The sequence below is a fragment of the Microtus oregoni genome, unplaced genomic scaffold, assembly GCF_018167655.1.
Source record: "Microtus oregoni isolate MIOR12 unplaced genomic scaffold, Mior012 000001F_ref0000356, whole genome shotgun sequence".
In the NCBI taxonomy this organism is placed as follows: domain Eukaryota; kingdom Metazoa; phylum Chordata; class Mammalia; order Rodentia; family Cricetidae; genus Microtus; species Microtus oregoni.
Genome location: NW_024543060.1, coordinates 88,980,741 through 89,006,892, shown reverse-complemented (window position 1 = coordinate 89,006,892; position 26,152 = coordinate 88,980,741). Strand labels below are relative to the sequence as shown.

General features: G+C 42.7%; 1 protein-coding gene across 3 annotated transcripts in view; it reads right to left on the bottom strand.

Annotated features, from left to right (window-relative positions):
• Positions 1-26,152, bottom strand: part of Gas2l3 (growth arrest specific 2 like 3) — a 30,295-nt gene that overhangs the window by 2,104 nt on the left and 2,039 nt on the right. For 2 of the 3 annotated variants that reach the window (XM_041670396.1, XM_041670386.1), the window contains exons 2-8: positions 18,891-18,941; positions 16,108-16,276; positions 14,610-14,725; positions 11,747-11,888; positions 8,119-8,182; positions 7,238-7,376; positions 2,524-2,631 (exon numbers count right to left, since the gene is read on the bottom strand). In XM_041670396.1, coding sequence (XP_041526330.1) covers positions 2,524-2,631; positions 7,238-7,376; positions 8,119-8,182; positions 11,747-11,888; positions 14,610-14,725; positions 16,108-16,276; positions 18,891-18,908 — 756 coding nt within the window. In that variant the 5' untranslated portion in view covers positions 18,909-18,941. Of the gene's footprint in view, positions 1-2,523; positions 2,632-7,237; positions 7,377-8,118; positions 8,183-11,746; positions 11,889-14,609; positions 14,726-16,107; positions 16,277-18,890; positions 18,942-19,371; positions 19,438-26,152 lie in introns of all 3 variants that reach the window. The other variant, XM_041670378.1, reaches the window with a different exon arrangement.

The window sequence follows — 26,152 nt, the reverse complement described above, 5'->3', positions numbered from 1 at the left end:
CCGAGTATTCACCAATAGCTTTCTTTCAAATCAACGGTCCTTGTTGAGTATTAAAATGATAAATTTATCATTAGATTATATCACTAATAAAAGCCCTCCATTTTGTAATAAAAGTATGTACAGATAAGTTGCAACCTAAAATCCACATAGTTAATATAGAAAACTGCAATAGTGATATCGTTGAAAGAATGGAGTGCAGGAGGAGGGAAGGAAAAGAAATAAAAAGCCTCACGAGAGACAAAAAGTCATCAGGAAAAAAAGCAACTAAAGCTAGCACTTTAAATTTAATTCTAGGGCTGGAGAGATGGCTCAGAGGTTAAGAGCACTGACTGTTCTTTCTGAGATCCTGAGTTCAATTCCCAGCAACCACATGGTGGCTTCAACCATCTGTAATGAGATCTGGTGCCCTCTTCTGGAGAGTAGGCATATATGCAGACAGAACACTGTATACATAATAAATAAAAATTTTTAAAAAAGAGAATTTCTTTCTTTAAAAAAAAGTTATATTCTATCAATTACATCTTTAAAATACTTATACAAATTACTATTAGTTTATCCTTGCAGATAGAGTAGCTCTGAGAGATTAAGACAATTTGTGGCTAGCCTCGACCACACCAGGCTGCCCACTTCTGTAGGGGTAACAAGCCCGGGTTCTGCCAGTGCAGCCCAGGCTGGATTTCTGGCCCTGGCCCCTCAGCTGGTGACCTTCACATCTCTATGAGCTCAGCTTTCAATTTTCGCTCTGCCACCTCCTGCGGAGGTCATGTTCGCACCACAGCTCAGCACTCCTTACTCTCGGCGCGACTGAGAGAACCCCTCTTTCCAGGGAACGCGGAGTCATGACTGCATAGACATGACGGATGAGGACTGCTCAAGTCAGGTCTCTAAGGTTCAGGAAACATTTTGGGAGAGGGGGTGGAAAGAACGTAAGAGCCAGATGAGCAGAAGAAGGGCTGAGTCGCAGCTACTGAGGTCATGAACTCCCAGCTGCTGCAGAGGGCCACGGAGTCTCTACAAGGCTGGGCCCAACTATCAGGCATGGATGGAGGAGGGACTTAGGGGACCCCACTCTCTCAGGGCTGAATATTTGCTAAGAAAGAAAAAAGGAAGACTCAGATGTTTCTCCAAGTCAGTTTGGGCAGCGGCTATTAACAGTCAAGTCGACCTGGCTTCTGCTTCTGTTTGCTATCGATCAGATTCAGGGAGGGGACATTGCCTTCAGGAGTATCCATTGATGACATGGCCAGGCTCCAGTGAGGAGTTTCCAATCCAATTGATAAACAGATGGTCCAATTAAACTAAGCCACAAAACTAAACCAAAGTTGTAAATACCAGGAGGGATTGGTAGTGATGAGGAGACTGAGTTGAGGGGGAGGGGGGGTGAGGGGAAGGGAAGAGAGGACAGCAGAAAGGGAGGGAGGGGGACGACAGCGGGGAAGGAAGAGAGGACAGCGGTAAGGGAAGAGGAGAGCGGGAGGGAAGAGAGGACAGCGGGAAGGAGGAGAATAATGAGAAGACAGTATAGACATGTAGGAAACCGCTCAACAACAAAATTAGCAAATAAAAATCTTAAAGAGAGCTAATTAGGAGACAGAAAGTGAATTTGGGGGCTCCTAGATGAGTTGGGTACAAGGCGGGAATATGATGATTCCATGTGAAAAGAAATGTAGACAGTGAGATTGCATGTTTAAGGACGTCTATATTATGTTCCTAATATAGACAGTGAAATTGCATGTTTAAGGACTTTTATATTATGTTCCTAATGTAGACGGTGAAATTGCATGTTTAAGGACTTTTATACTATGTTCCTAATGTAGACAGTGAAATTGCATGTTTAAGGACTTTTATACTATGTTCCTAATGTAGACGGTGAAATTGCATGTTTAAGGAGTTTTATATTATGCTCCTAAATTGAGAGAAGACAGCTCTTGCATTATATCAAGATAAAAAAAAAAGCTAAACAGGTGAAATTTTAATTTCCTTATCAATAAAAATGATAAAAAATCAACTATAGATGAGGCAGATGAAGAACACAAACATGGGTACTGTCAGCATACTGGTACATGACCTAAAAAAAGAGCTTCTGTTTACTTCAAAGTATTTATCATTATGAATGGTAATATTTCTGCTTATTTTCTTACTATTAACAGAACTCTTACTGGACATTCTATTTTTCTCACTTCTTCTTAGGGAGCTGATGGAAAATTGTTCCATTACAGAACGCCTGAGAAATACAGTACACGAAGATATTGTCATTTAGTTATATTCAATGATTTAAGTAGTCTCAGCTGCCTTCTAGCTCGTTGCTTGAAAGTTAAAAGCACCTACGCAAGCTCACTTAAAATTTCATGGAATCAAGTATACCATTCCTTTCCTGTCCAGTGAAATTCTTCCATTAATAGCACCCTCTACTCTAATTTTTCTTTCTTTACAAGTAAAAGGGGAATCAAAAGGAGACTGGTACATAATGAGCACATCCCAAGACAAGCTTGTCTGAATCCAGGCTGCCAACAGCAAGCTTACCCTTATGAAGAGTATTTTCTCCCCGAGCCGGTAACGCCCCTCAGATAAGTATTCAATAGAAAACCGATGAGAACAGCTACAAGGAGGGTCCTCGGCAATGTGTTTAACCTAAAATTAAAAATAAATATCGATATTCCATGCTTATTAGAAAAAATAGCTTATCAAAATTAAAAAATGTTATTGGATAGGAAAATAAATCTCAAAGACAAAACTTCAAAGCCAGTTCAACTATTTAACCTCTCTTCTCCTTTCCGTGCTAACAGGTTTTGAAATCAGACAGTTAGATTAGCAACAGCCAACAGTGATGAGGCCCAGGTCTCCCTGTCTTAGACCAAATGAAACCAGGCTTGAAGTTACAAATGCAGAAGGTCTCACAGTGGGTTAGACCAGAGTCAACTGGAAACACACTTGCTGATCTTTAGGAACATGAGCTCATCGGAGGCTTGAACTGTTTGGAGCCTTGATAACTAACTACATTTGTGTCAAATGAAAGATCATCCAGTCAGATGCAGGCTAAGAAGTCTCCTTTCTCCCTTAAGACAATGCTAAACTCGCACACAAATGTAGAGGAACACCTACATTGCTCCAAGTTATTGCTAACATAAGCAGAGACATATGTCTATATGCCCGGGATGGGGTAAAGGGCTTAATATTTCAGTCCAGGAGGCATTTGCTCCAATCCAACACTTCATGAGAAAAGCAACAAAAAACTTCACTTCTACCCCTCAAAATGCTGTCTTATTTATTAAGAACTTCAAGCATGTAGACAATGTATTGTGATTGTATCTTCACCTCCAATTCGCCCATTTCAAGCTCACTCAGACACTTCTTCCCACCCGCCTCCCAGCTCCATGTCTTCTCTTTGATAATCCACTCAGTGCTGCCATATGCAGCACCGTCCATCCGGTCATGGACAACCTGCAGGGGGCGCACACCCGGAGAAACCTGGTTCTCCCTCCTCCTCCTCCAATGGATCCAATGCTGATTGCTTCTCAGCTAGGGCTGGGACCTTGAGACCCTAGCCCATCCACGCTGGAATGCTGACAGTCCTTGAAGCTCCCCTTCCTTAATGTTCCCTGAACCTTGAGAGGGCCTCGAGAAAACGGTAAAATTACAGCAGCTAGGAAAAGATGTTTAGTAATTCTGTATTTTAAATAAGGAAAATAAATTGATTAAATGATGATATAGTTTGAAATATGTTTTAAGTGAAAAACATTATAGATCAGCCACTAAGAAAAATACTGGGCTTTTCTTCACAAATTACATTAAAAGAAAAAAAAAAAAGAGGTCATACCTGCCATGCTGGTGCATACCTTTAATCCCAGCGCCCAGGAGAGAAAGGGCTGGTATATCTATTTATTTGAGAGAAGCCTTATCTACATACAGAGTGCCAGGCCAGACATAGTGGTATAGTGAGAACCCATTTCAAAACAAAATAATAAAAATGGGCATAACTATTTTTCACAATTATTTCTCATACAGAGCATATCAAAATATATTCACTTAATTGAACTTAGTCCTAATGTTTTAAGCAGTCTCTTCGGCTATGCCCAATTTATCTGTGCGCTAAAAGGAGTTTATGATTGTTTTCTTTATCTACCAAAAGTAAGTTAACAATTATGGATTCACAGGGCCTGATAAGAACATGATATTAATAGAAACAATTTCCATGTTGTTCATTTAACAAGGAAATGTGCTTATAAACATCTAGGATTAATCTGAATCACTCAATAAGGTTTCTCTTGTTCACTGACCGGGTACATATGCATACAGGCACCCACACTGACATACCACAGGCGCTGAATCAGGTGAAGCTGACAGATCGTTTATACATTAGTTAACCAAAGTAACCTGACGGAGGCATTTATTATAGCCACTACTTTCTGCGAGATCTTCTTAGGTTTATAAAGTTCCATTTGCACATATTACAGGCTTCAACATAATGAATCAGATAGTAATCATCCTATATATTGACTATTAGTCCAGGATATCTGCACATCGTGTGCATGCATAGGTGAACATGGAATGTATTAATACGCACGTACATATTTAAAGAAGATGCCTGTCTTTCGCTTTCACAGCAAGAATTCAGACCTTATTTTCAGAGCCACGGGTCTTCCCTGATTAGAGTATCCGAATAAATGCTTACATTAGCAATAAGAGGTCGTTCATGCTAGGAGCCGTCACTGTGCCGTCCACACAGGGTGTGAGGACTTTTTCTATATCTGTATTGCATAATTAATAACACTGACAGAAATAACTAACGAAAATAATCTACAACAACACTGTGTCGTTTCCACTCTCTTTACTCCCGTGGTTTTGGCCTTATGTGCACTGTTGATAAAACAGCACCTTCTCCCTGCTGCACACCCATCACGGCGATCACGTCAATCTGTGGCAATATCAGTTCTAAATTATCAAAAGCCTCTGCCCTGCCGGGGGTTTGCATAGTACTTAAATTTTCCACCATCATAAATAATAGTACAATAAACATTTTTATTTTTTTACTGAATTCAACTACAGTAAAAGTGAAAAAGGAATATGTTTGTAACTCTCAATATTTACTTTTCAAAATTATATATCAGTTTTCATCAAAAGCAGTTCCTAAGAATAGTTTCTCAACAATTTATACAGCTTTCAGTTTTCCAACTCTTGCAGCTTTCGCTGCTGGACCGAAGCGGCGGTCTGTGGCTGTCTTTCCACCTTCCCCCCTTCATTACCAAATGTCAGCATGATACTTCCTTCTTGCCTGAACACTGCCTTTGCACATTTGCCCACGGACAGTGTTTTTCTCATCAAATGCACTGTCTTTGTATAATAAATTATATACTAATTTTTTCATTTAACAAAATTATTTTTTTCAGTTTCCTTTGTTAGTTATCATTCTTTATGCTTTTGTGAAAATTTAAGTGATTTTATCAACTATATTATTTCTGCTTCCCATTCTGACGGTTATAATTATCAAATATATCAATATAAAAAGAAAAGTAATTATGTTTGGTCTAATAAATGCTTTTTCAGACTGACATATTCTTCATCTGTCTTGCAAGGTAATCTGAATATTTATTTTTACTTTGTTTTGTGTGTATGTATGGATGTGCCTGTCAGTGTGGTAAATATCAAGTGCATCTTTTGTGTGCATGTCTATACATGTGGCTGCACACACGTGCGTGAACTCATGTCTGCGGAGACAAGAAGTCTACATCAAGTATGTCTTCTTCATTCACCTATGTTTTGAGACAGAGTTTCTCACTGAACCCGGGACTCACCAACAGGCTAGGCAGGTGGATCAGAGGCTCCGGCAACTGCGTGTCTGTGCCCCAGTCCCGGCACTAGGGTGACAAACACATACCAGCACGGCTAGTTCTTACATGGGTGCTGCAGACCTGGGCTGTTTTTCATGTTTGGGCTTTGCAGGCCCCAAGCCGAATGATTTATCAAAGAAATTATATTTACTAAGAAGCATTACTATTTATTCTTCTTATTAAATAATTTTGTACGCAGAACTTTTTTACAGTGCCACAAACCTCTCAGTTGCTCTAAACTATGGTCCGCACACTGTCACCCACAAACCTCTCAGTTGCTCTAAACTACGGTGCGCTCACTGTCACCCACAAACGTCTCAGTTGCTCTAAACTACGGTGCGCTCACTGTCGCCCACAAACCTCTCAGTTGCTCTAAACTACGGTGCGCACACTGTCACCCACAAACCTCTCAGTTGCTCTAAACTACAGTGCACACACTGTCACCCACAAACCTCTCAGTTGCTCTAAACTACGGTGCGCTCACTGTCGCCCACAAACCTCTCAGTTGCTATAAACTACAGTGCATACACTGTCACCACTTCCATCACTTATATCATGGTCACTGCAGAAGAGCTAGAACGGTGCTTCTCAACCTGTGGGTTGTGACCTTGGAGACGTGCGACCCTTTCACAGGGGTCACCTAAGACCACTGGAAAACACAGATATTTATATTATGATTCATAACAGTAGCAAAATTATAGTTATGAGATAGCAATGAAAATAAACATGAGGAGCTGTGTTAAAGGGTTGCAGCATTAGGAAGGTTGAGAACCACTGCTCTAGAGCCTAAAGGAATACAATCCTAGAAATTTCTGCAGAAGGAGCGGGTACTGTGGAGAAGACCAGCGGGACATGGCCCATCATATCAAAAAAGCCTGTGTATCGTCTGCTAGGGACAATGTTCAGAAAAAGCCTTTCCTCCGCCTGCATCCTCCTGGGACCTGTACCATCTACTAAACCTTGCCAAGCACCATGGACGTCTCTCTCGCTCACAGCCATTGACTCAGTCCTGCCGGTTCTGCTTCCTAAACACAGCTTAGGTTTGCTCCTTTCGCTCCGCCGCTCATATTGTGCTCAAATTGAAACTCTCATCATCCCATGCTTGGGTCACTACCATAAAACACACACACTACATGACCAAATAGGCAACCCCTTACTATTCACAAGTCAGGTTATAACGCTACGATAGTTAGGAAAAAACATTCATTTCCCGTAACCTTTAGCCATCGCTCTTCAAGTACCCGTTCTTCACACTCCCAGGATGCGTAGGGGCTGCAGATTAGTGACTGGCACATATTATCAATAAACACCATCTTCTTCTATATGCATCATTTCCGGTAGCGTTTTAGAGATACCTAAAACTGGGAAACCTCAGGCGGTGTAGTCCACAAAGCAGAGCGATTACTTACAGCTTCGTGTAGCTCTTCATGCTGACAGCAGGATTTGGGGATGTTGATGGACTCCTCAAGCCCCGAGGCATTAAGCAGGGTCTCTTCCAACTCAATTTCTTTCTCAAGTTTCACTAATACTGGTGGCTCAACTCCGTATCTGAAAACAAGGCAAGAAATCTGCTCATGCAATGTGCACCGACTACGTCTCTGCAGATCAAAACAGGAGATGGTTTATGTCTGGAGTGAAGTCTGTGTGGCTCCCCACAGACTGTTTCACTGCCACAGCTGGAAGTCTGGATTTATTTTGAGACAGGGTTTTTCTGCGTAGCCCTGGCTGTCCTAGAACTCACTCTGTAGACCAGGCTGGCCGTGAACTCAAGCGATCCACCTGCCTCTGCCTCCCAAGTACACCACCACTGCCCAGCCGGAAGTTGTTTTTAATATTTCAGATTGTCCAAAATCCAGACTATATATCATAGTATATATCTGGGTTATGTAATATTTTCAGTATTATTTTGGAGTCCTGAAAAGCCGCTTTAAAACAAGCTGGTGGGTGGACAGGGCTGATGCAGGCATGGGGGACACAAAGCCTGAGCCCTCTTACCAAATGGGACTTGATTTGCTTTGAACTGCTTGACATTACATATGTTTACCCTATTCTTAACCTGAAAAATTTAAGTAGCATTTTCACAATTTACTACGAAATGAAGGTAAGTGAGGAAAGCTGAGGCCGACAGATGTGTGCAGATACAAACACAGACATACAAAGATAAAACAGAAAATTGGGTTACTTCATTTTAATCAAGAGTCACATTCTTTGGGTACAGAAACTCTGATAAAATTAAGTCACTTAAAGGTATTTTTGATGTTAAAATTCTGAAATACTGAGAAATACGTACCTTGACACGATTCGACCAATTTCAAGAAGACAAAGGTACACCTGCCTGGGGTCTTTATGTAAAACTGGGGAAAAATAAGAACATACATTTTAAGATCATACAGATTTAAATTGGGAAATACATTCTGACATAGGAGAGAGTCAAAGGAAAGAATAATGAAGACAGCAGGCTCACTTGTTGAGACAAGACTCGGAAAAGACATTTTTATTGTCAACACCACAATTTCTTCTGCATTAAAAACAAACTATCGAGCACAAAGAGAATAGCAGTGGCCACGATAGTTCCTTGCTCAGCATTTCAGACTTCAAAACCTATGGACTTAGTAGCACTAAATTATGTTAGGGGCTGGGGAGATGGCTCAGTCTTAAAGTTCTTACTGCACAGACACGGGGATGTGAGTTCAGACACCAAGATCCCATCAAAAGCCAGGTACAGTGCACACCACTGTAAGTACAGTGCTGGGAGAGACAGAGACAGATGTCCCTGAAGCTCAGGGGCCACCCAACCTAGATTAACCAAAGAGCTGCAGATTAGTGAGAAATATAAGGTGCGGAAGATCCAAGACCCTCGAAGATGACCTCCGCTCTCTCCCCAGCACACTGCAGTGCGAGAAGTTTACTCTGAACTATGTATTTTCCAGACTTGACAGATTCACTCTATGAAGCATCGTTATCTTCAAAACAAAGCCGGAAGCCAGAGGAAGGCATCTCAAGAGAACTAAAAACCAGTACCCAGGTCTCACAGATGTGACTGGAACAATGTTCGACACACTGGCAGCAAAATCCAGCAGCACACTGGAAGTATGGCATACAATGAGACCATGAGGTTTATACAAGGAATGCAAATACGTCAATATATGAAAATCAACTGTTGTCATTAATAGACACAGGGGTCTCATCACAAAACAGGGGTACCACAGATCAAAGAACTAGAAAGACTCGAACACTATTTCAATTTGTCAAACAAAAGACAAAAAACAAACCAATAAAAGACCAGAAAAGAACTTTCTCGAGCTGATAAAGGGCATCCGTGAAAACCTACAGCTAACAACATCCTAATATCATTTACTTGTAAGATCATGGTGGAAATGTTCCTCCAAAGGCCAGGTTAAAGATAACAGGATCACGCCCACCAGTTCTGTTCACCATTGCACAGTTTGTGGCTTTAGGACAATAAAAGATAAACAGGTAAAAATTTGCATTGCCTTTGTTAGGCAATACTATTTAGATATGACAAAGTACAAAAAGAAAAATAAAGAAGAGAGACCAACTTAAAATTTTTAAATGTGAGGCTGGAGAGATGAGATGGCTTGGCAGTTAAGAGCACTGATCTCTTTCAGAGGATCCAGGTTTATTTCCCAGGACCAACATGATGGCTCCAAACTGTTATTCCAGGCTTACGCGAAACTGCGACCCCATAATGTATACCCACCTGTTTGCCTTGCTAACCTGCTGACCCTGCAATATATGATTGCCTTACAAACGTGTCTAACCAGACGCCTTGCTGACTCCCCTGCCACAGGATGTGTTCTGTGCTTATCTACCCCACAGGCAGCCTTGAACCCCGAGTTCCCCTCTCTTCTGTCCAGATGCCAATAGCCAATTATCTCAACAGCTGTCTTCTATCAGGCCTAAGTCTTCCCCGTAAGAGGTAACTCAAAAGCCAGTGAGGGGCTGCTCTCCGAAATCCTGACTGTGGGAAAGGCTGCTGTCTGGTCAATCTAAATAGAGATTGCTTAATCAGACAGTTGTGGAAATGGTTTTCCCTCGAGTCTAACAAGATGTCCTGAGGAACTCTGGAATCCTAACCTAAGATGCAATGCGTTCCACCAATAGACAGGGCAGTTGCTCTCTCAGGTGTGAGTAGTATCCACTGCATACACAAAACAAAGGATCTGTTTCCTTTGAAGCAGGTCTTGATACAAGGCTCAGGCCGAGGTCACAGGTGTGCACCAACATGCCTGGCTGTAAAGCATTACCTCTTAAAGCAACAGAAAGGGCCTCTGAGTTAAAGCCACAGAAATAAAGGAATTTATCATAAAATATTTCAAACCTGTTTTTACAAATATCCTAAGTACCTTAAAATAGTATATTTATTTTTTAAAATTACATTGAGTTCCCCGCAAAGGCAAAATGCAAATGTAAAATATAAGTCAAGCATCTATATCTCACTCCAGTGCCTGCAAAGGAGCTACTGGTGCGGACTGTATTTTTCTCAGTCCAGTGCTTCCCTACAGCGCTGCTGGAAGATGTCTTTTACATTTAAAAAATAAATGAAAATCTCAGACCTTTCCAAACGAGTAAGCTACAAAGGAAAGCATTCAAAGCATCTCCTCCTCCCTTTGATCTCTGGTGGCTGGATGTGCTATTCAGTCAGCATCATTGTCAGTAACAATCGGCACACCTGGGTTTAGAGCACAGCCAGCCTGCAGGGCATTCTGCACGGGGGGGGGGGGGGGGGGGGGGGGGGGGGGGGGGGGGGGGGTGTAGCCAGAGCACACCACAGGCGGCAGATTAGCCAGGCGCAGAACACACTTCACACTGTGGGCGAAGAGTCTTAAAACTAACAAGTTCAACTAAAAAAGTGTGCTTCTTTTAATCGTCACCACAAATCGGAGGCTATAAACAGTGTCAGAGATGAAACTCCTGTCTAGGAAGTGTCCCCTCTGGGTATGGCTCACACCGTAACATCATTCATTCCATGCATGTGCATGTTTATACATGGGGCTGGAGAGATGGCTCGGCGGTTAAGAGCACCGCCTGCTCTTCCAGAGGTCCTGAGTTCAATTCCCAGCAACCACACGGCGGCTAGCAACCATCTGTAATGAGATCTGGTGCCCTCTTGAGGAAGAGACCTGGTCAGTCATTCTCATCCACTTAGACTGTGAAAGCATGATGCAGCATTGCCAGGGCGTACATTTCAAATTTTATACGCACACGTATAAACACCTATGAGTGGTTTGAAAAGTGTGTGTAAACAGCAGTCAGCTACTCCACTAGTGCCGTAGAGGGGCTTCTGCTGACTTCAGAAAATGAGAAAAATACATCAACAATCTTTCAGTAGAGCATGATTTTATGTGTGTATGGGGGGGGGGGTTGTATTTCAAGGCAGGGTTTCTCTGTGTAGCCCTGGCTGTCCTGGAACTCACACTATAGACCAGACTGGCCCTGAACTTCTGCCTCCTGAGTGCTGGGATTAAAGGTATGTGCCACCAGTGCCCAGCTTGGGGCATGATTTCTCTAATGAAATATCAAAAAAATATTCTTTTTAGATAACAAAGAGGGAAGTTATTATTTACAATTCAGTCCAAATACTATAAGCACGTTTCACCTGTTCTTTCTATAATGATCTGGTTAATGAGAAATTGCTAGTAATTCACACCTGGTGGAGTCAATCTTCAGGAAAATACCAATAGATCATTAGTACAGAATCTTGTGGCAGCCAACTCAGAGAATTCTAGATACACGAAGCCTATTGACGCAAGTGAAAAGCTTACTATATTTGATATAGTATAACTTGTTAAGTAACAGCGATATGGCATTTTGAGTAGCTATTTAGAAAGGAAATTTAGAAACACAAAACCAGCCTAATAAACACAAAAAGCTCCGGTGAGAGCAGCAGCGCTTACCCAGACCCTCAGACTCAAAGAGGTACGTCTCGTCAACGCCGACGTGCCGGCACCAGTGGAGGAAGTTTGCCGTGTTGTCTCTGGCGAAGAACGATCCCGACGCGGCATCTTTTTTACAAGGCACTTTTCTCATCGGAAAGTTCTGGAAAAGGCAGAAGGACAATTTACCAAAAAAAAGAATGAGCGATATTTTCATTCGGTGTTCATTTTAGTATGTGACAAAGTCACTGTTAAGTGTATTAAGTATAACTACAGACTCCACAGCTTGGAGGGAAAACTATTATCTTCAAAAATGACTTTCTCCTTTTACTTTAAGTATCTTCCAGAAAAAGATGCTTAGGAAAATGATCCACGCAAAATCAGCAGTGGATTCAAGCTTCTCTAATCTTCTTTTTAAAATAGCACAAGAATGTCAGCATTTAAGCGACGGCCTGGTAATCACAAAGTGTCTACAGTGTGCTCCGCACAGTTAAGCTCAGACACAAACTTCGCTGTGCTGTGAACTAACATACTCATTTCTGCTTTCCTCTCCCCACATGGACTCATAAAGGCTGCCCCTGAGTTTCTTAAACAGACTATAAAATAGGGGAGTAGCCGCCCATTCTTAATTCAGGTTCTTGGATGACCTAAGTTTTATAAAACCCTAAATTGGTACTTGTGTTTTTGTAACTATCTAGCTCCAGAGTATGCTGAGATTCCTGAGACTGGGGCAGGAAAGGGGAGGTCTTTGCTTTTTCTTTTAGTTGGCAATTCACAACAGTGATGTTTTTAGTGCAATAGGTACAGTAGGTCTTTCTCCATCATTGCCAGTCTCTCACCCTAGAGACAACCGCTGTTACCAAACCTATGTGTCTCCTTCCGGGTGCTATTATTTCCCAGAACCAAAATAGCCTGTGTGCATGATTAAATACAGAATATATTATCATTACCAAAAATACACAAATAAATATAGCAAAATACAAAGATGATTAGTAGCAAATGAATTCCTCTCACTGACATTTCTATAAAATATCCCCGCAAAGCTATGCATGTGAACCTAGAAAATGCCAGAGAGACATAATTCTACAATTTGATGTCTATGCGTGCACATGCACTTTGAGTGTATGTACACTGGATAGGTTGTGGGCATATTTATGACTTAATAAGAACACATTTAAATAATTATTTCCATGAATATAGAATATTCCAATGTTTAGGTAACATAATTTTACAACTTCTCTATTGACAAGCAGATTATATTATTTCTAGCTGTTATTTTTCTCAGAATGAGTTTCTAGAAGTAGAGAATTTTAGGTATCAATGGAAGTACTTTATTTTTAGTATTATACATATGGATACATATATGCACATGTATGCATCTACACACAAAGTGATATCTCACTATATGGATCATATGTGCACATGTATGCATCTACACATAGTGATCTCTCACTATATGTATCATATGTATACATGCATGCATCTATACATAGAGTGATATCTCACTCATTGTCCTCCAAGAACAATGAATAGTTAATATTTAACTTATAGTATGTCTAGGCTCCAAACTCTCCAAAACACTTAATGTTTGATAAAAAGAAAGAAAAACTAATCCACTTTAAACCGTCACGCTAAGCTTCTCTTTTGAAAATGCTGTATGTTATGCATTCCATCAATACTTATAAATTTACTACTCTGGCAGCAGCTGAAGACTATAAAGATGGTGACGACGATGGTGACAGATGGGTGGCACACGTCTCACTGCCTTAGTTAGGGTCACTACCGCTGTGACGAAACACTATGGCCAAAAGCAAGCTGGGGAGGAAAAGGGTTTATCTGGATAAACCATATGATACTGCTCATCGCTGAAGGAAGTCAGGACAGCAGGGCCGGAACCTGGGGGCAGGAGCTGCTGCAGAGGCCGTGGATGGGTGCTGCTCACCATGGCTTGCTGAGCTGCTTTCGTATACAACGACTGGCCCAGGGATGGCACCCCAATCAATCGCTAAGAAAATGCCCTACAGCAGGACCTTATGGAGACATTTTTAAATTGCAGTTTTCGCCTTTCAGATAACTCTAGCTTATAACAAGTTGATACAAAACTAGGCAGCACAGCCAGGGACTGTCACAAAGTCTTCCCCCCCATAACCACACAGCAGCCCGTGGAAGGCTCTGTCACGTGAGCATCTAGGTGCTGGAGATCACCTGTAGGATACCGGGCACTATCCTAGACACCATCTATGGGCTTACCGTCAGTGAACGGTCACAAACCCTGCAATGTAAATATTTATGTTGTTGTTTCTGGTGTGTGTATGTTGGTGTATGCACGTGTGCGGGCTCATGGAGACGTGTTTCTTTAAGGCAGATCTCTCAGTGAACCGGACACTCACTGGCTGGTTGGATTGGTAGGCCAGACAGCCTTTGGGATCTGCCCATCTCTATCTGCCAGTCCTGGGATCATAGGCCCAAGCTGCCACGGCCACCTTGTACTTGGGTTCTGGACTCAGGGCCACATGTTACACAATAAGAACTTTACCAATGGAGCCACCTTCCAAGCCCCAGTCAGTGTTACTAACTCTATTTTACAAATATGGTTTTTCAGATGCACAAAACGTGAAATCAGTTTCCAAAGTCTCATAGCCAGTGATATGATGGAAATACCCACATAGAGGTAATACGAAGCAGACATGTCTACCCTTTATCTGAACAGAAACAGGAGAGGTGGATGGGGAGAAGAGGTGGTGCAGGGGAGAGGTTGGGAGGAGAGGAGGGAGGGGAAACTGCAGTCAGGATATGAAATAAATAAAATAATAAACAAATAATAATAACAACAATAAAAAGTAGACGTGAACAATGAACTTCGTTGCTGTCAGTGTTTGCTTACCCCTGGTTCTTCGGAGTGGCGCGCTTTTACCATGTTTTGAAGAACGTTGATTAGTTGACACAACAGCACTCCGTTGTCAAGCTCTTCCAATAACCTTTCGGCCTTAATGTCAATACCTAAAAACACAGTTTAAAGCTAAGACCCATCTAGAAGCAGTAAATTCAAAAGCAGTGGCTACAACCTAAATATAATCAGATAACAGCTAGAAAACTAAACAAATACCAGAGGAGACTCGAAGTTTCCACCCTTAGAAGGCAATGTTAGAACAAGTAATGTCAAGGTAAATTGAACACAAGAGAAAAAAAAAAATCAGTGGTTTGTAAAGTTTATTAAAAAAAAAAAATACATGTGCAGCCAGGCGGTGGTGGCGCATGCCTTTAATCCCAGCACTCGGGAGGCAGAGGCAGGCGGATCTCTGTGAGTTCAAGGCCAGCCTGGTCTACAAGAGCTAGTTCCAGGACAGGCTCCAAAGCTACTGAGAAATCCTGTCTCGAAAAACCAAAAACAAAACAAAAAAAAAGTGCATTTATGTCAGATCAATTCACTGCACATCAATATCGCTTGTACAAGGGGGAGAAAAGGTTCTTTACCAATAAGATGGACTATGCTCAATTTAAAGGTTAAATACAGTACCAGAAATGACATCTTTAAAAACTTTATTACATTAAGAACTTGAAATCTTCCCAGTCCTCAAGCTCGACAAAGAGTGACTGCTGTGTGTGTGTTTATCTTCAAAGGGCCGCGTCCATCTTCAGACTTTGCCCTCCCATGAAATCTCAGAGTGCTACATGAGCGTCTGTAGCTAAGTGATCTGAGGAACTCGGGGGCAAGCTCCCTTGGTAAAGAATGAGGTCCTGAGCTTGGGTTCCCAGACCTACGTGAAAGGTAGATGTGTTGGTGTGCCTGTGGCAGAGGCAGGAAGATCCCTGGAGCTTGTGGCCAGCTAAGCACACACACACACACACACACACACACACACACACACACACGTACGCACGCACACACAAACACAAAAGCCCCAACACTCCGGAAAGAAAGCTCAGAGCATGCATCATAATCTTGAATAGAGTAAAAACTGTAATGCCAAGAAGTCTCCAGCTGACACTTTCCCCTTGCCTCCCAGTGTCTCAGAAACAGTATTCATTTTCATATAACTAAAGCGTATCTTCCACTTACAACCTTAGAGCTCACAGAAGCTTGGGGAAATCAGTTAAAAAAAATCAATATTCAACACACACAATTTTTGGAAATAGATTAAAATTAACCATAAAGTACTGGTTATTCCAAAAGGCTGGCCACTTCAGTCAAATCTCAAGTTTCCTACGATTCAGGTTGAAGACGAGAGTATCTTTTTAACTACGTAGACTGTGCAAACAGGACCTGGATCTGTCATTCACTGGCATATCCCTGGCATCTGGAATAACCAATCACTCCTTAAATGAAGATAAAATTAAAAAAAAAAAAATCAGTGTTACAAGTCAAACTTCGTAAGCCTTACCTAGTAGGCCAGATAGCCAAATGGAGAGATCTTCTTTCATGGGCAGCAGACTGGCTTCGTGCCTCACGGCTATCCACTCGTCGTACTGGCAAACATCAGCCAGTCCTGGTCCATGTCTGGGAGTCAGGGGACACCTGGGACTCAGAGGTAGGTCCTCCCCAAACCAGACCTAGACAAAAGACCACACAGCTGAAAGACAGCAATCTTTGCTGAAAGTCGCCATAGCCCACCTGTGTCCGTGTTTAAATCAGTAGGCGTAAGCAAAACTGCCCCATCTCATAGCAATGGATAAATTAGAAGCAAACTGGATTCTGTGGAATGTTTTCAATATTTAGTACAGTGGTCAATTCAATGGACACTAAATGAATGAATAGACTCTGCTGTCGAGTCAAGGGAAAACAGCTCAACAAACAGTACTTCCTTCTCCACTTGTTAAGCCAGGATCCCCACAGCACAGTTCTGGAAGGGGCGAACGACACCTACCTCACAAGGAACAGGTCTGTCTGTCCAGCTCTGGCCCTGACAGAACAGCAGAGACTCAACGACTGTCTGCTGAACGGACAAATGGATGAACACATAAAAGGCGTCTGCAAACTTCATAATTGTGATGCTTTAAATATTTGATTATTTTTAATTGTATGTGTCTGTGGGTTTATGTATATTAGCACAGGTGCCCATGGGGGCCAGGAGAGGGCGTCAAATCCTTTAGAGCTGGAGTCACAGGTGGTTGTAAGCCACCTGCTATGGGTTCCTCTGCAGGAGCATATGCGCGCTAACTATTGAGACATCACTCCATCCCCTACAATGCTATCTTTACCTTTTTTTCTAAATACTTCGATCAAAGCAATAGAATGGCAAACTACAGTCTAAGCAAATCTGCTTTATCATCTGCATTTCTTATGACCTGCAACCCAAACATTTTAAAATGGTTGCTATATAAGTACCCAAGCACCCATCTCACAGTCTCAGGTTTGCCTACTTGGCCTGCAGAGCCTAAATAAGAGTAAAATTATATAAACATACTATCAAACCAACACTGGGAAATATAAACAGATTTGCTTTCAGACTATTGAGAGAAAAGACCTAATTGCACAAATTATGAAAGAAGCAATCATGAAGGCACTTTAAGAACAGAAACGGTTCTCGTCCTCAAGAGAGGCATTAGCTCTGGAGTGAGGTGAGGGAGGCAATGGACGTGGAAGGCTAACCCTATGCAAGCAGTCTGAACTGGACAGGGAGGGCTTCGCGGAGGCAAAGCAGGACCACCCGTCAGAGAGCTGCAGAGCCAAGTGAGCTGTGTCTGTTCCAGGCAGAAGGTAGTCGTGACGGTAAGAGCATGGCCACACACCAAGAGTTACTTGAACAAATATGGCGTGGGAGGAGAATGAACCCTGTGATGCTAGGACAGAAAGCAGCACTCGGGACAACGGACAGATCAAAAAGCCACAGCGGGAAAAGTCAAGACGTCTGATTTTTGCTGACCAAGTACTGCTGAGCGGGAGCCCTGCCTGGAGAGCTGACCATACACCCGCGTCACTCCACGGAAGGTGAGTTTCCCCGCCCCACCTTCTGCCTGTCCGTGGGTCTTCGTGAGCAACTCCCCCCCCCCACCCCGCTTCTCTCTATTTGGATTTTTGTGAGTTGAACTTGTGTAGGCAAACTATAAAGGGAAAAAAAATAAAAACCCGTTTCCAATCTCGTCTGGCGAGATAGAAACATATGTTAGAGGAAGAATTACCAAAGAAACAAACCCCTGAAGGGCCACTGGGCAGTAAGCGACCTAGCAGGGTCTCCACATGCGCTATCCTGCTGATTGACAACTGCCCTGAAGAGAGAGAACTGTATCCTCACCTTACCTTCCAGGTGATGAAGCAGAGACAAGATCAACTCTCCAGACTCTCTGAGACTGACGACCGTGGGATTGTAACTTAGCTGCGACTGACTCTCTTAAGGTCTGACTTTCCAGTGTGTTTGGTTACCAGCTGACTGTACCTTTCTAGGTAAAAGTACATTGTGACTTCTGCCTTTAAATCAACGTTTCATTGTTCTATCAATACCCAAAGAAAGAAAGCAAAAGCAGAGCAAACAAACAAAAAAACCAGCAAACACAAACTTTGGAAACCACCTAAGTGTAAGACTATCATGGTTTCTGTGACTCCCCACTGCTGGCTTCGCCCAGCCATAAACAAACAAAACAAAAAGCCTACTCATTAAACGTTTTAATTCCAATACAGAGTCAGGGACAGGCTCATCTATAAAGCATATGGACAATTACATAAACTAAGACTTGAATCTCTTGTTTGACTTTTAGTGACTGTTCCTTCAACTATCTCATGAACCATGTTGTAATGAGAGCGATATTATAAAATACTGCATTCATTTTCCCCGGGTTGACCCACCAACCACAAAATACTTTTGATTCTTTCAAATATCTAACACAAGTAAAACTCAGAATTAAAATCTTAGAACTAGAAAGCCAAAATGCAGTATTCCTATTGTTAAAATGTAGTGTTAAAAAACTCAAGCCACGTCAGGCAGTGGTGGCGCAAACCTTTAAGCCTAGCACTCGGGAGGCAGAGGCAGGTGGATCTCTGTGAGTTCGAGGCCAGCCTGGTCTACAGAGAGAGTCCCAGGACAGCCAGGGCTACACAGAGAAACCCTGAAACCCGGTCTCCCAAAACCAATAAACAAAACAAGACAAAAAAAAAACATGCCATAAAAAGAACTGAATCGATAATATCAATTCCTAGTTGATATTTACTTCTTACAAACAGAGAGCTCACCTGAATTGCAGGCTGCATGGTCACGTATCACCACTGTGCGAAACTGATACTCTGTGAAGAGAAGGGATCAGCATGCAGATGACGGCAGAGTTCCAGCTCCCGCAGCTCCCCCAGCTCCCAAATGACAGCATGAGGAATGTGCCTTGCTCCCGAGAACACTTTTGCTACATTGCCCCTGGCACTATTGTCACAGCAACTGTTAAGGTGTCTCGGCAGCGAGGTAGACGTCATGACAAGCGTAGCTCTTCCCACAACGGCCTCCCACAATTTTTTCCCATCTAATAATACAAAGGTGACGTCAATATAAGCCCTCAAACCCGATACTGAAACGCAAGCATCTCTGATCTCTTTGTAGCGGTCATATCTCTATGAGTCATATGGACTTGGTATAGAAATCACATGGTGAGCCAGAAACTTTCCTGCTAGACAAGACAGTAAAGATAACCATCCGTTTCAACTGTGAATTAAAAATACTCCATACCTTTCTGTGATGATTTGTCAAAAACAAGAGCAAGAGCAGTTGGCGCCAAAGCTCTGGTCTTGAAATCTACAAAGGAAAGATCAACTTCAATAAATTAAATGGGATCAATACATGAAAGTGCTCTCAGGGAGAGAATCAGTGAGAGGCGTAAAGAGAATACTATAGATGATATAAAACATGGGTCTGTTGCTCGTTTACGGAACATAACACACTATTTTTATTAGAAACCATCACTAAGAGGCTTTAGGAGAAAATTATGAAACTATTTATAAGACTGAAACGTTACCTGTTCCCCTGGGCTCCCTCACAGACCTCTCGCACACAGCGCCAACTCTACATAGCGCATTCTCTAAGAAACAAGAGGAACCTGGGCTAAAGCTAACGGAAGGGCTTAACGTTCTACCGCATTGTCTCTGCATAAGGCAAGAGACCACAGAATGCCCTTTCGAATCTGTTTTCCTTCTCTCCGCCACAGCAAAAGGCCAACGCACAAGTGCGCATTGCTAATGAGCTACTTGGGCTTCCCACCAGCTAATTCCGTGGGGGAATACATTCTCCTTGAGCATGAATAACCCTTTGTCCCCAACAAAAGTCCACAGTGTGAAGCTTATGCAGCAAGGAAGCTGTGCCCATTAAAATGAGGTTCCACACAATCAGACCAGAGCTCTAACAGTTGGCGCTGCCGACCCCCAGCAAGAGAAAGCTGCAATTATAAGGCGCGTGCACGCCCAGAACAGGGTGGCACATTCACAAAGGGGCCTCCTGGGAATGCTCAGCAGCTGCACTTTTTAGGGAAGATTCAACAAAATTAGTTTTATGAAAGAAAAGGAGAATTTGTGTACAACAGTCACTTGAACTTTTAGCAAAAGTCATGCTTTCAAGTTCTTCTTGTACAAGAGGCAGCACTCCTGCAAGGACAGAAACATAACCACCTGCATCGCCACTTAAAACGTTTCCAGAAGGCTAGTCCAGCATGTGCAAAGCCTTGGGCTCAACAATAAATAAATGAACTAATTTGTAACAAAATAGTACTCAAGTAAGTTGTAATAGACACTCAGCTCTGAAAGGCTGGTATGTACACTACTTATTTAGGGAAAACCTTTATAAACTGTCCAGACTGAATCAGTTAACCAGGTGCTTAAAGAGTACTCACCTTATTTCGGATATAGAGAGCCAGTTGTGTGTATGTATGTGCGTATTTATGAATATAGCATGAATTTAATTGGTCTTAATAATAAAAACTTGAAGCCAGCCATCAGGGGGTGAAAGCTGACGGATCAGAAAAGCAGAACAACCAACCACTGGAGAGTTCTTACCTCTACCAATGCTCAGAAGAAGGGCATCCTGTCCTCAGAAGGCTTCCTCAGACTGCACCTATCTCTCCGAAACCTCAGACTGCACTGAGCTTCTGTCTCCTCCCAACTTATATTCCTCACTCTGCCCAGCCATTATCACTCCTATCTCCACCTCCCTAGTGCTGGGATTAATGGTGTGGGATGCCAAGTGCTGAGATCACCTTTGTGTGAGCTCTGTTTCTCTTTCAGATTCAATCTCACGTAGCACAGGGTGGCCTTGAACTGACAGAGATCCATCTGCCTCTAACACCCAAATCCTGGGATTAAAGGTGTGTGCCACCACTGCCTGGCCTCTAGTGGCTTAGCTCTGCACTCTGATCTTCAGGCAAGGTTATTTGTTAAATTACAAACAAAATATCACTAATGTATATGTATGTACACACACACACACACACACACACAATCTAGCTCTTTGTATTCCTCCTATAAGCCAGTTTCATATCCAAGAGTAGCTGCTTCGTCAGCCCCAGGCCCTGCTCTGCACCAGAAGCTCAACTTCCTTTACTCATTTTTTCCTATCTCCCTTATTTCTATCCTTCCCTGAGTCTCAGCCTCTATCTGAGCCAGCAACACTTCATTCCTGGGGGTGCACTTGACTCCTGGGGTATACTTCACTTGGCTTTTCTTTCTTTCTTCCTGTCTTATTGGAGAAGCTGGCTTCAATTCTTTATCAGCCTTAACAGGACTTTGTGAATGTTGGGCTCCCCTCGCCTTTAGACTGAGTAAAAACAAAACAAGAACTCCCATGTGACCAAGCCCACACTGCACCCTAATCCGGAAGATAATCTTTCCCGAGCAAGCAGAAAGCTTTGAAGCTCCAGGGAAGATGTTAGAAACGGGGTATGTCTTCTACACGCAACCTGGCCAGGAATGAGCCCAACCTGCTCATCCCAAAAAGCAATAATGAGGTCCTTGCAATTAGTTTTCTTAAGGCTCTTCTATAAATTGAACCAGATCATAGGAGAGAAAACCATTTTGCGGACAATTCCTTCCCAGGGCTGCAGGCGCTGAACCACAATACAACCCATTCCTTCCCCACACTGTAAAACTGATGGGAAGGACTTAAAGCCCTTGACACAATCCTGACAGAAATCTGGCATCCACAGGGAAAGCAGAGAAACGACAAACAAATAAGGTAAGACTCTTTGGGGGGAAGGGGACTGCTACTGCCCCACATGCCCGTTCTGCTCTCAGTCACCAGATGACTGCCAGTACATATAAGCCGCAAGGAGAGGACCACGTGCCAAGCTGGGAGAGCAGGCAAAGGAGAGGCATTTTCCTACGAGTCAGTGTGCCTGCAATGCATGTCAAAAATGCTCCACCGTCTTCATGTCTTTTTCTAAAATAATAGTTGAAGAATATAGTACTCCTGATATATGCAGAAATTTAAAATTTTCAGCTTTAAAATTCTTAGCTAAATATTTCTTAGATACTTAGCAGAGAAAATAGAAATGCCACATATATACCAAATGCTTTTTATGTATTTTTAAAGTATATACTAATATACTCATCATCAAAATAGCACTATGGTAGTACAGAGTATTGGATTCATCTGGATTCAATTCCCGTTCCAACACAAATCAGCTATAAGATTGTGATATAGCTAGCTTTTTGAAACCTAAAAGTTTCTCAGACAATCAGAGTATCACAACCCCTGTGAGATGGCTGTTAGAGAAATAAAATGAGATGGCACCTGGCACAGGAGTACTTAACAAATGACTCACATTAGATCTATGATGAGACATAATTACAGTTCACTTAATAAAATTAAAAAGATAAGACAAGACTAATAGAACTCAACCACCATCAAATATAACTTAGAAGGCTAATTTGCTAACAAATGTATGGCTATAATGAAAATATAAGGTTTAATACAGCCACATCAAAACCCGAAGTCAGAATATACAACTTAGGACTCTCTTTGCTAAAATAAGTCTTCATAAGTGTGTGGTCTGCATGTGTGCAGTGCACATCTGTGCACAGGAGTAGATGGGGTACAGACCCCCACACACATGCAGAGGCCAGAGCAGATGATCAAAAGTCTACTCTCTCCCTCTCTCACTGAACTGGACGCTCTCCATTCCAGGGATGCTGGCTGGCCAGTGAGCTCTTAGGGTGTGCCCATCTCCACTCCACGGAACATACTGGGGTGATGGGCATGCGTGAGCAAGCCCATTTTTGAGTAGGTTCTAGTCCTTATCCTTGCAAAGAACGTATTTGCACTCTTGAGCCATGTCCTCTGCCTGCAAATTGGTATTTTAAACAAAGGTCCCCTGCTCCATTTGGCCTTACTCCTAGGATATATCCTGTTTCATGTGACACACACTCATATCTTCAATAAATATCTATCAACACACTTTATTGGACTAGTCACCATGACTGAGGTAAACATGATAATCACGTTCCTGCCCTTACAGAGCAAACACCACTGGAGAACACTGACGTGGAAAGTAGACAAATAAACGTATGATGTCAAACCGTGCAATGTTCTGAAGCAAAGAACGCACCTCTCACGAGAAAAAACGGCAGAGACCTACTTCAGACTTAAATTGAATGAAATAATTTTTTCTGTAAGAAAAGCAAAAACCTGAAGAATGGAAGACTTTGGCCAAGAGGAGAAGAAGGGTTCTGTGCACTTACAACAAAGACTCCATATGAAGAAAGTCTGACGCATTCCAAGAACTTAAAGAAACACAGTGGCCGAAGGACGGAGAGTGTGTGGCTCAGAATGATGTTGGGGAGCGGCCCCGCCACACAGGCCCTGTTGGGGAAATCAGATTCCACTCTTTCTGTAGTGGTAAATCACTACAGTCTCAGTGAGGGAGCGGTGGCACGGCCTCCCTCACAGTTTTAAAAAGCTCTGAGGACAAAGGAATACAGAAGTAAAACAGAAGAGGGTTTAGCAAAGAAGAGCAGAAAACAAAACACACGTGGCTGGAGATTAAGAAAAGGACCTGAGGGGAAGGATGAAAGAACCAGGGAGAGGCAGGGGCAGTGAGGGCAGTATAGTGTCTACAGAAGAGGGGGAGCAATCCAAACGGTGAGCTGGGACACCCCAACAGCAATTCAAAGACAGAATGTGCTGACTGAACTGGTATCCAAAGGCGTCTCCCCTGCAGATACACAGAATTTATACACCACTGTCTTCGTCACTGCTGTATTGCTGGGAAGAGACACAACAACAAGGCCGCTCTCAGAAAAGAAAGCACTTCACTGGTGGCTTGCTTGAAGCTTCAAAGGTTAGTCCATTATCACCGCGGAGCGGAGACGGCTGCATGCAGGCAGACGTGGCGCTAGAGGAGTAGCCAAGAGAGACTCTGGGCTTGGCACGGACTTTTGACTGCTAAGTCAGAGGACCCACTAGGAAGAACGAATGACTAAGGCTGGGGGCAGGCAGAGTTCTAAGAATGCAGGACCCAAGAGCTGCACAAACGGGCCCGGACTCTGACCACTGCGAAACTCGAGGATGCATAAGACTGCTCCTCCAGATGCGACATGTTTATTACACCGCAATCTGTACCAGACAGATGAACAGTACCCAGAGGTGATCTTTATTGCCCATGGGCTGCAATACCTGCAGTGACAAGGCAAAAAGAATCTTGCAGATGGATAAAAGACCTTGAGATGAGATATTTTTCAGACATAACTAATGCAATGACAAGAGTCCTTAAAACAGGGTGAAGAACGGTCAGTCATGGAGGCAAAGAAGGGTCAGTATGGGAAAACGTCAGAGGCAGAGATCGGAGTTCTAGACCAAGGCTGTGAAGAGGGAAGCAATGAAGGTTAGCCACCCCCCCTCCAGTGACAACCTCCAACAAAAGCCACACCTCCAAGTCCTTCCTGGACACTTCTACCAACTGGGGACCAAGCACTCAAACATATAGGCCTGGGGTTGGAGGTGGACTTTCTCATTCAATCCACCACACAACACGGGTCAAAAGAAAGGAAGGGAAGGAGGGAAGAACACAGGGAAAGAGGAGTGAGAAGAAGGGGAAAGAGGAAGAGAAGGAGGGCAGGCAGGAAGGAAGGAAGAAAAAGAGAGAAGGAGGGAAGGAGAGAGAGAGAAAGGTGAAAGAAAGAAACAAAGGAAGGAAGGGAGGGAGGAGGAGGGAAGGAGAAAGAGAGGAAGAAAGGAAGAAAGGAAGAAAGGAAGAAAGAAAGAAAGAAAGAATTCTTTTTTTTTTTTTTTTTTTTTTTTTTTTTTTAAAAATACTTATTTATTTATTATGTATACAATGTTCTCTCTGTGTGTATGTCTGAAGGTCAGAAGAGGGCACCAGACCTCATTACAGATGGTTGAGCCACCATGTGGTTGCTGGGAATTGAACTCAAGACCTTTGGTAGAGCAGGCAATCCTCTTAACCACTGAGCCATCTCTCCAGCCCCCGAAAGAAAGAATTCTTAACAGAGCTACAACTAAATGTATTTTGGTTGGCCAGGAATATAAATAAGTCATGGGATAGAGTAGAGTGTTTGCCTAGTGTGCATAAAGCCCAGAGTTCCAGTCCCAGAAATAGAGAGAGAGAGAGAGAGAGAGAGAGAGAGAGAATAAGTTCTTGAATAAATTTATGTTGCACGACAGTAAGCAGACATCTCTATCAGATAGGGCTCCAGCAATGCCTAGCATACGACTGACTGATGGAGAAATACATCAACTCCCAAGATCCTATCAGCAACAAAGACGGAATTACATTCTATGTGTGTGCTACATTTTATTACAGCCAAGTTCTGTGAAGGTTTAGAATTCCTATAGAAATACTTAGGAACTTTCTGGTAATCGAAACGCCCAGTGTGTCACAGTGCAATTCAGTGGGAAAACTTACTCCAGTCTTAGAAGAAACACCTGAGACATGTCATTTTAATCATGGTCTTGCAAAAATTGTTTCTGAGGCGGTTCTCTGTGACGATGAAATTCCGCCAGAGATGAATTAGATTCGCTTCCCATTCTCTCAATATATATATAGCACATCACTAGGCATGGAAAGGGGTTCCCGGTCCAAACGGGGAAACGAGGAAGAGGAGGATACATATATTCACACACTACTGAAAGATGGCAGAATACAATGTTGCACCATTTATTTTAATCCTTTACTTTTCTCAACAGTAAGTTTGAAAAACATTATTGAGGTTAAGTAGCTTTGCCCAAACAGAAATTAAGATATGGGGGGGCGGGGGGGGAGAACTGGTTAATAAAACCCAGACGGGGAATATAAATCGGAAGCATCCCTTCTGAATTCCTTTCCAAACACCATGGTATTCCATTTTTCTTTTAACTGACGATGTGTGTGTTTTGACATTATTCTCCCATCACACACTTTGAATTCCCACCATAAGCTATTTCCATTTTTTTTAAATTCACTTTTTTCTTTTTCTTTTTTTGTCTGAGACAGGGTTTCTCTGGGTAGCCCTGGCTGTCCTAGAACTCA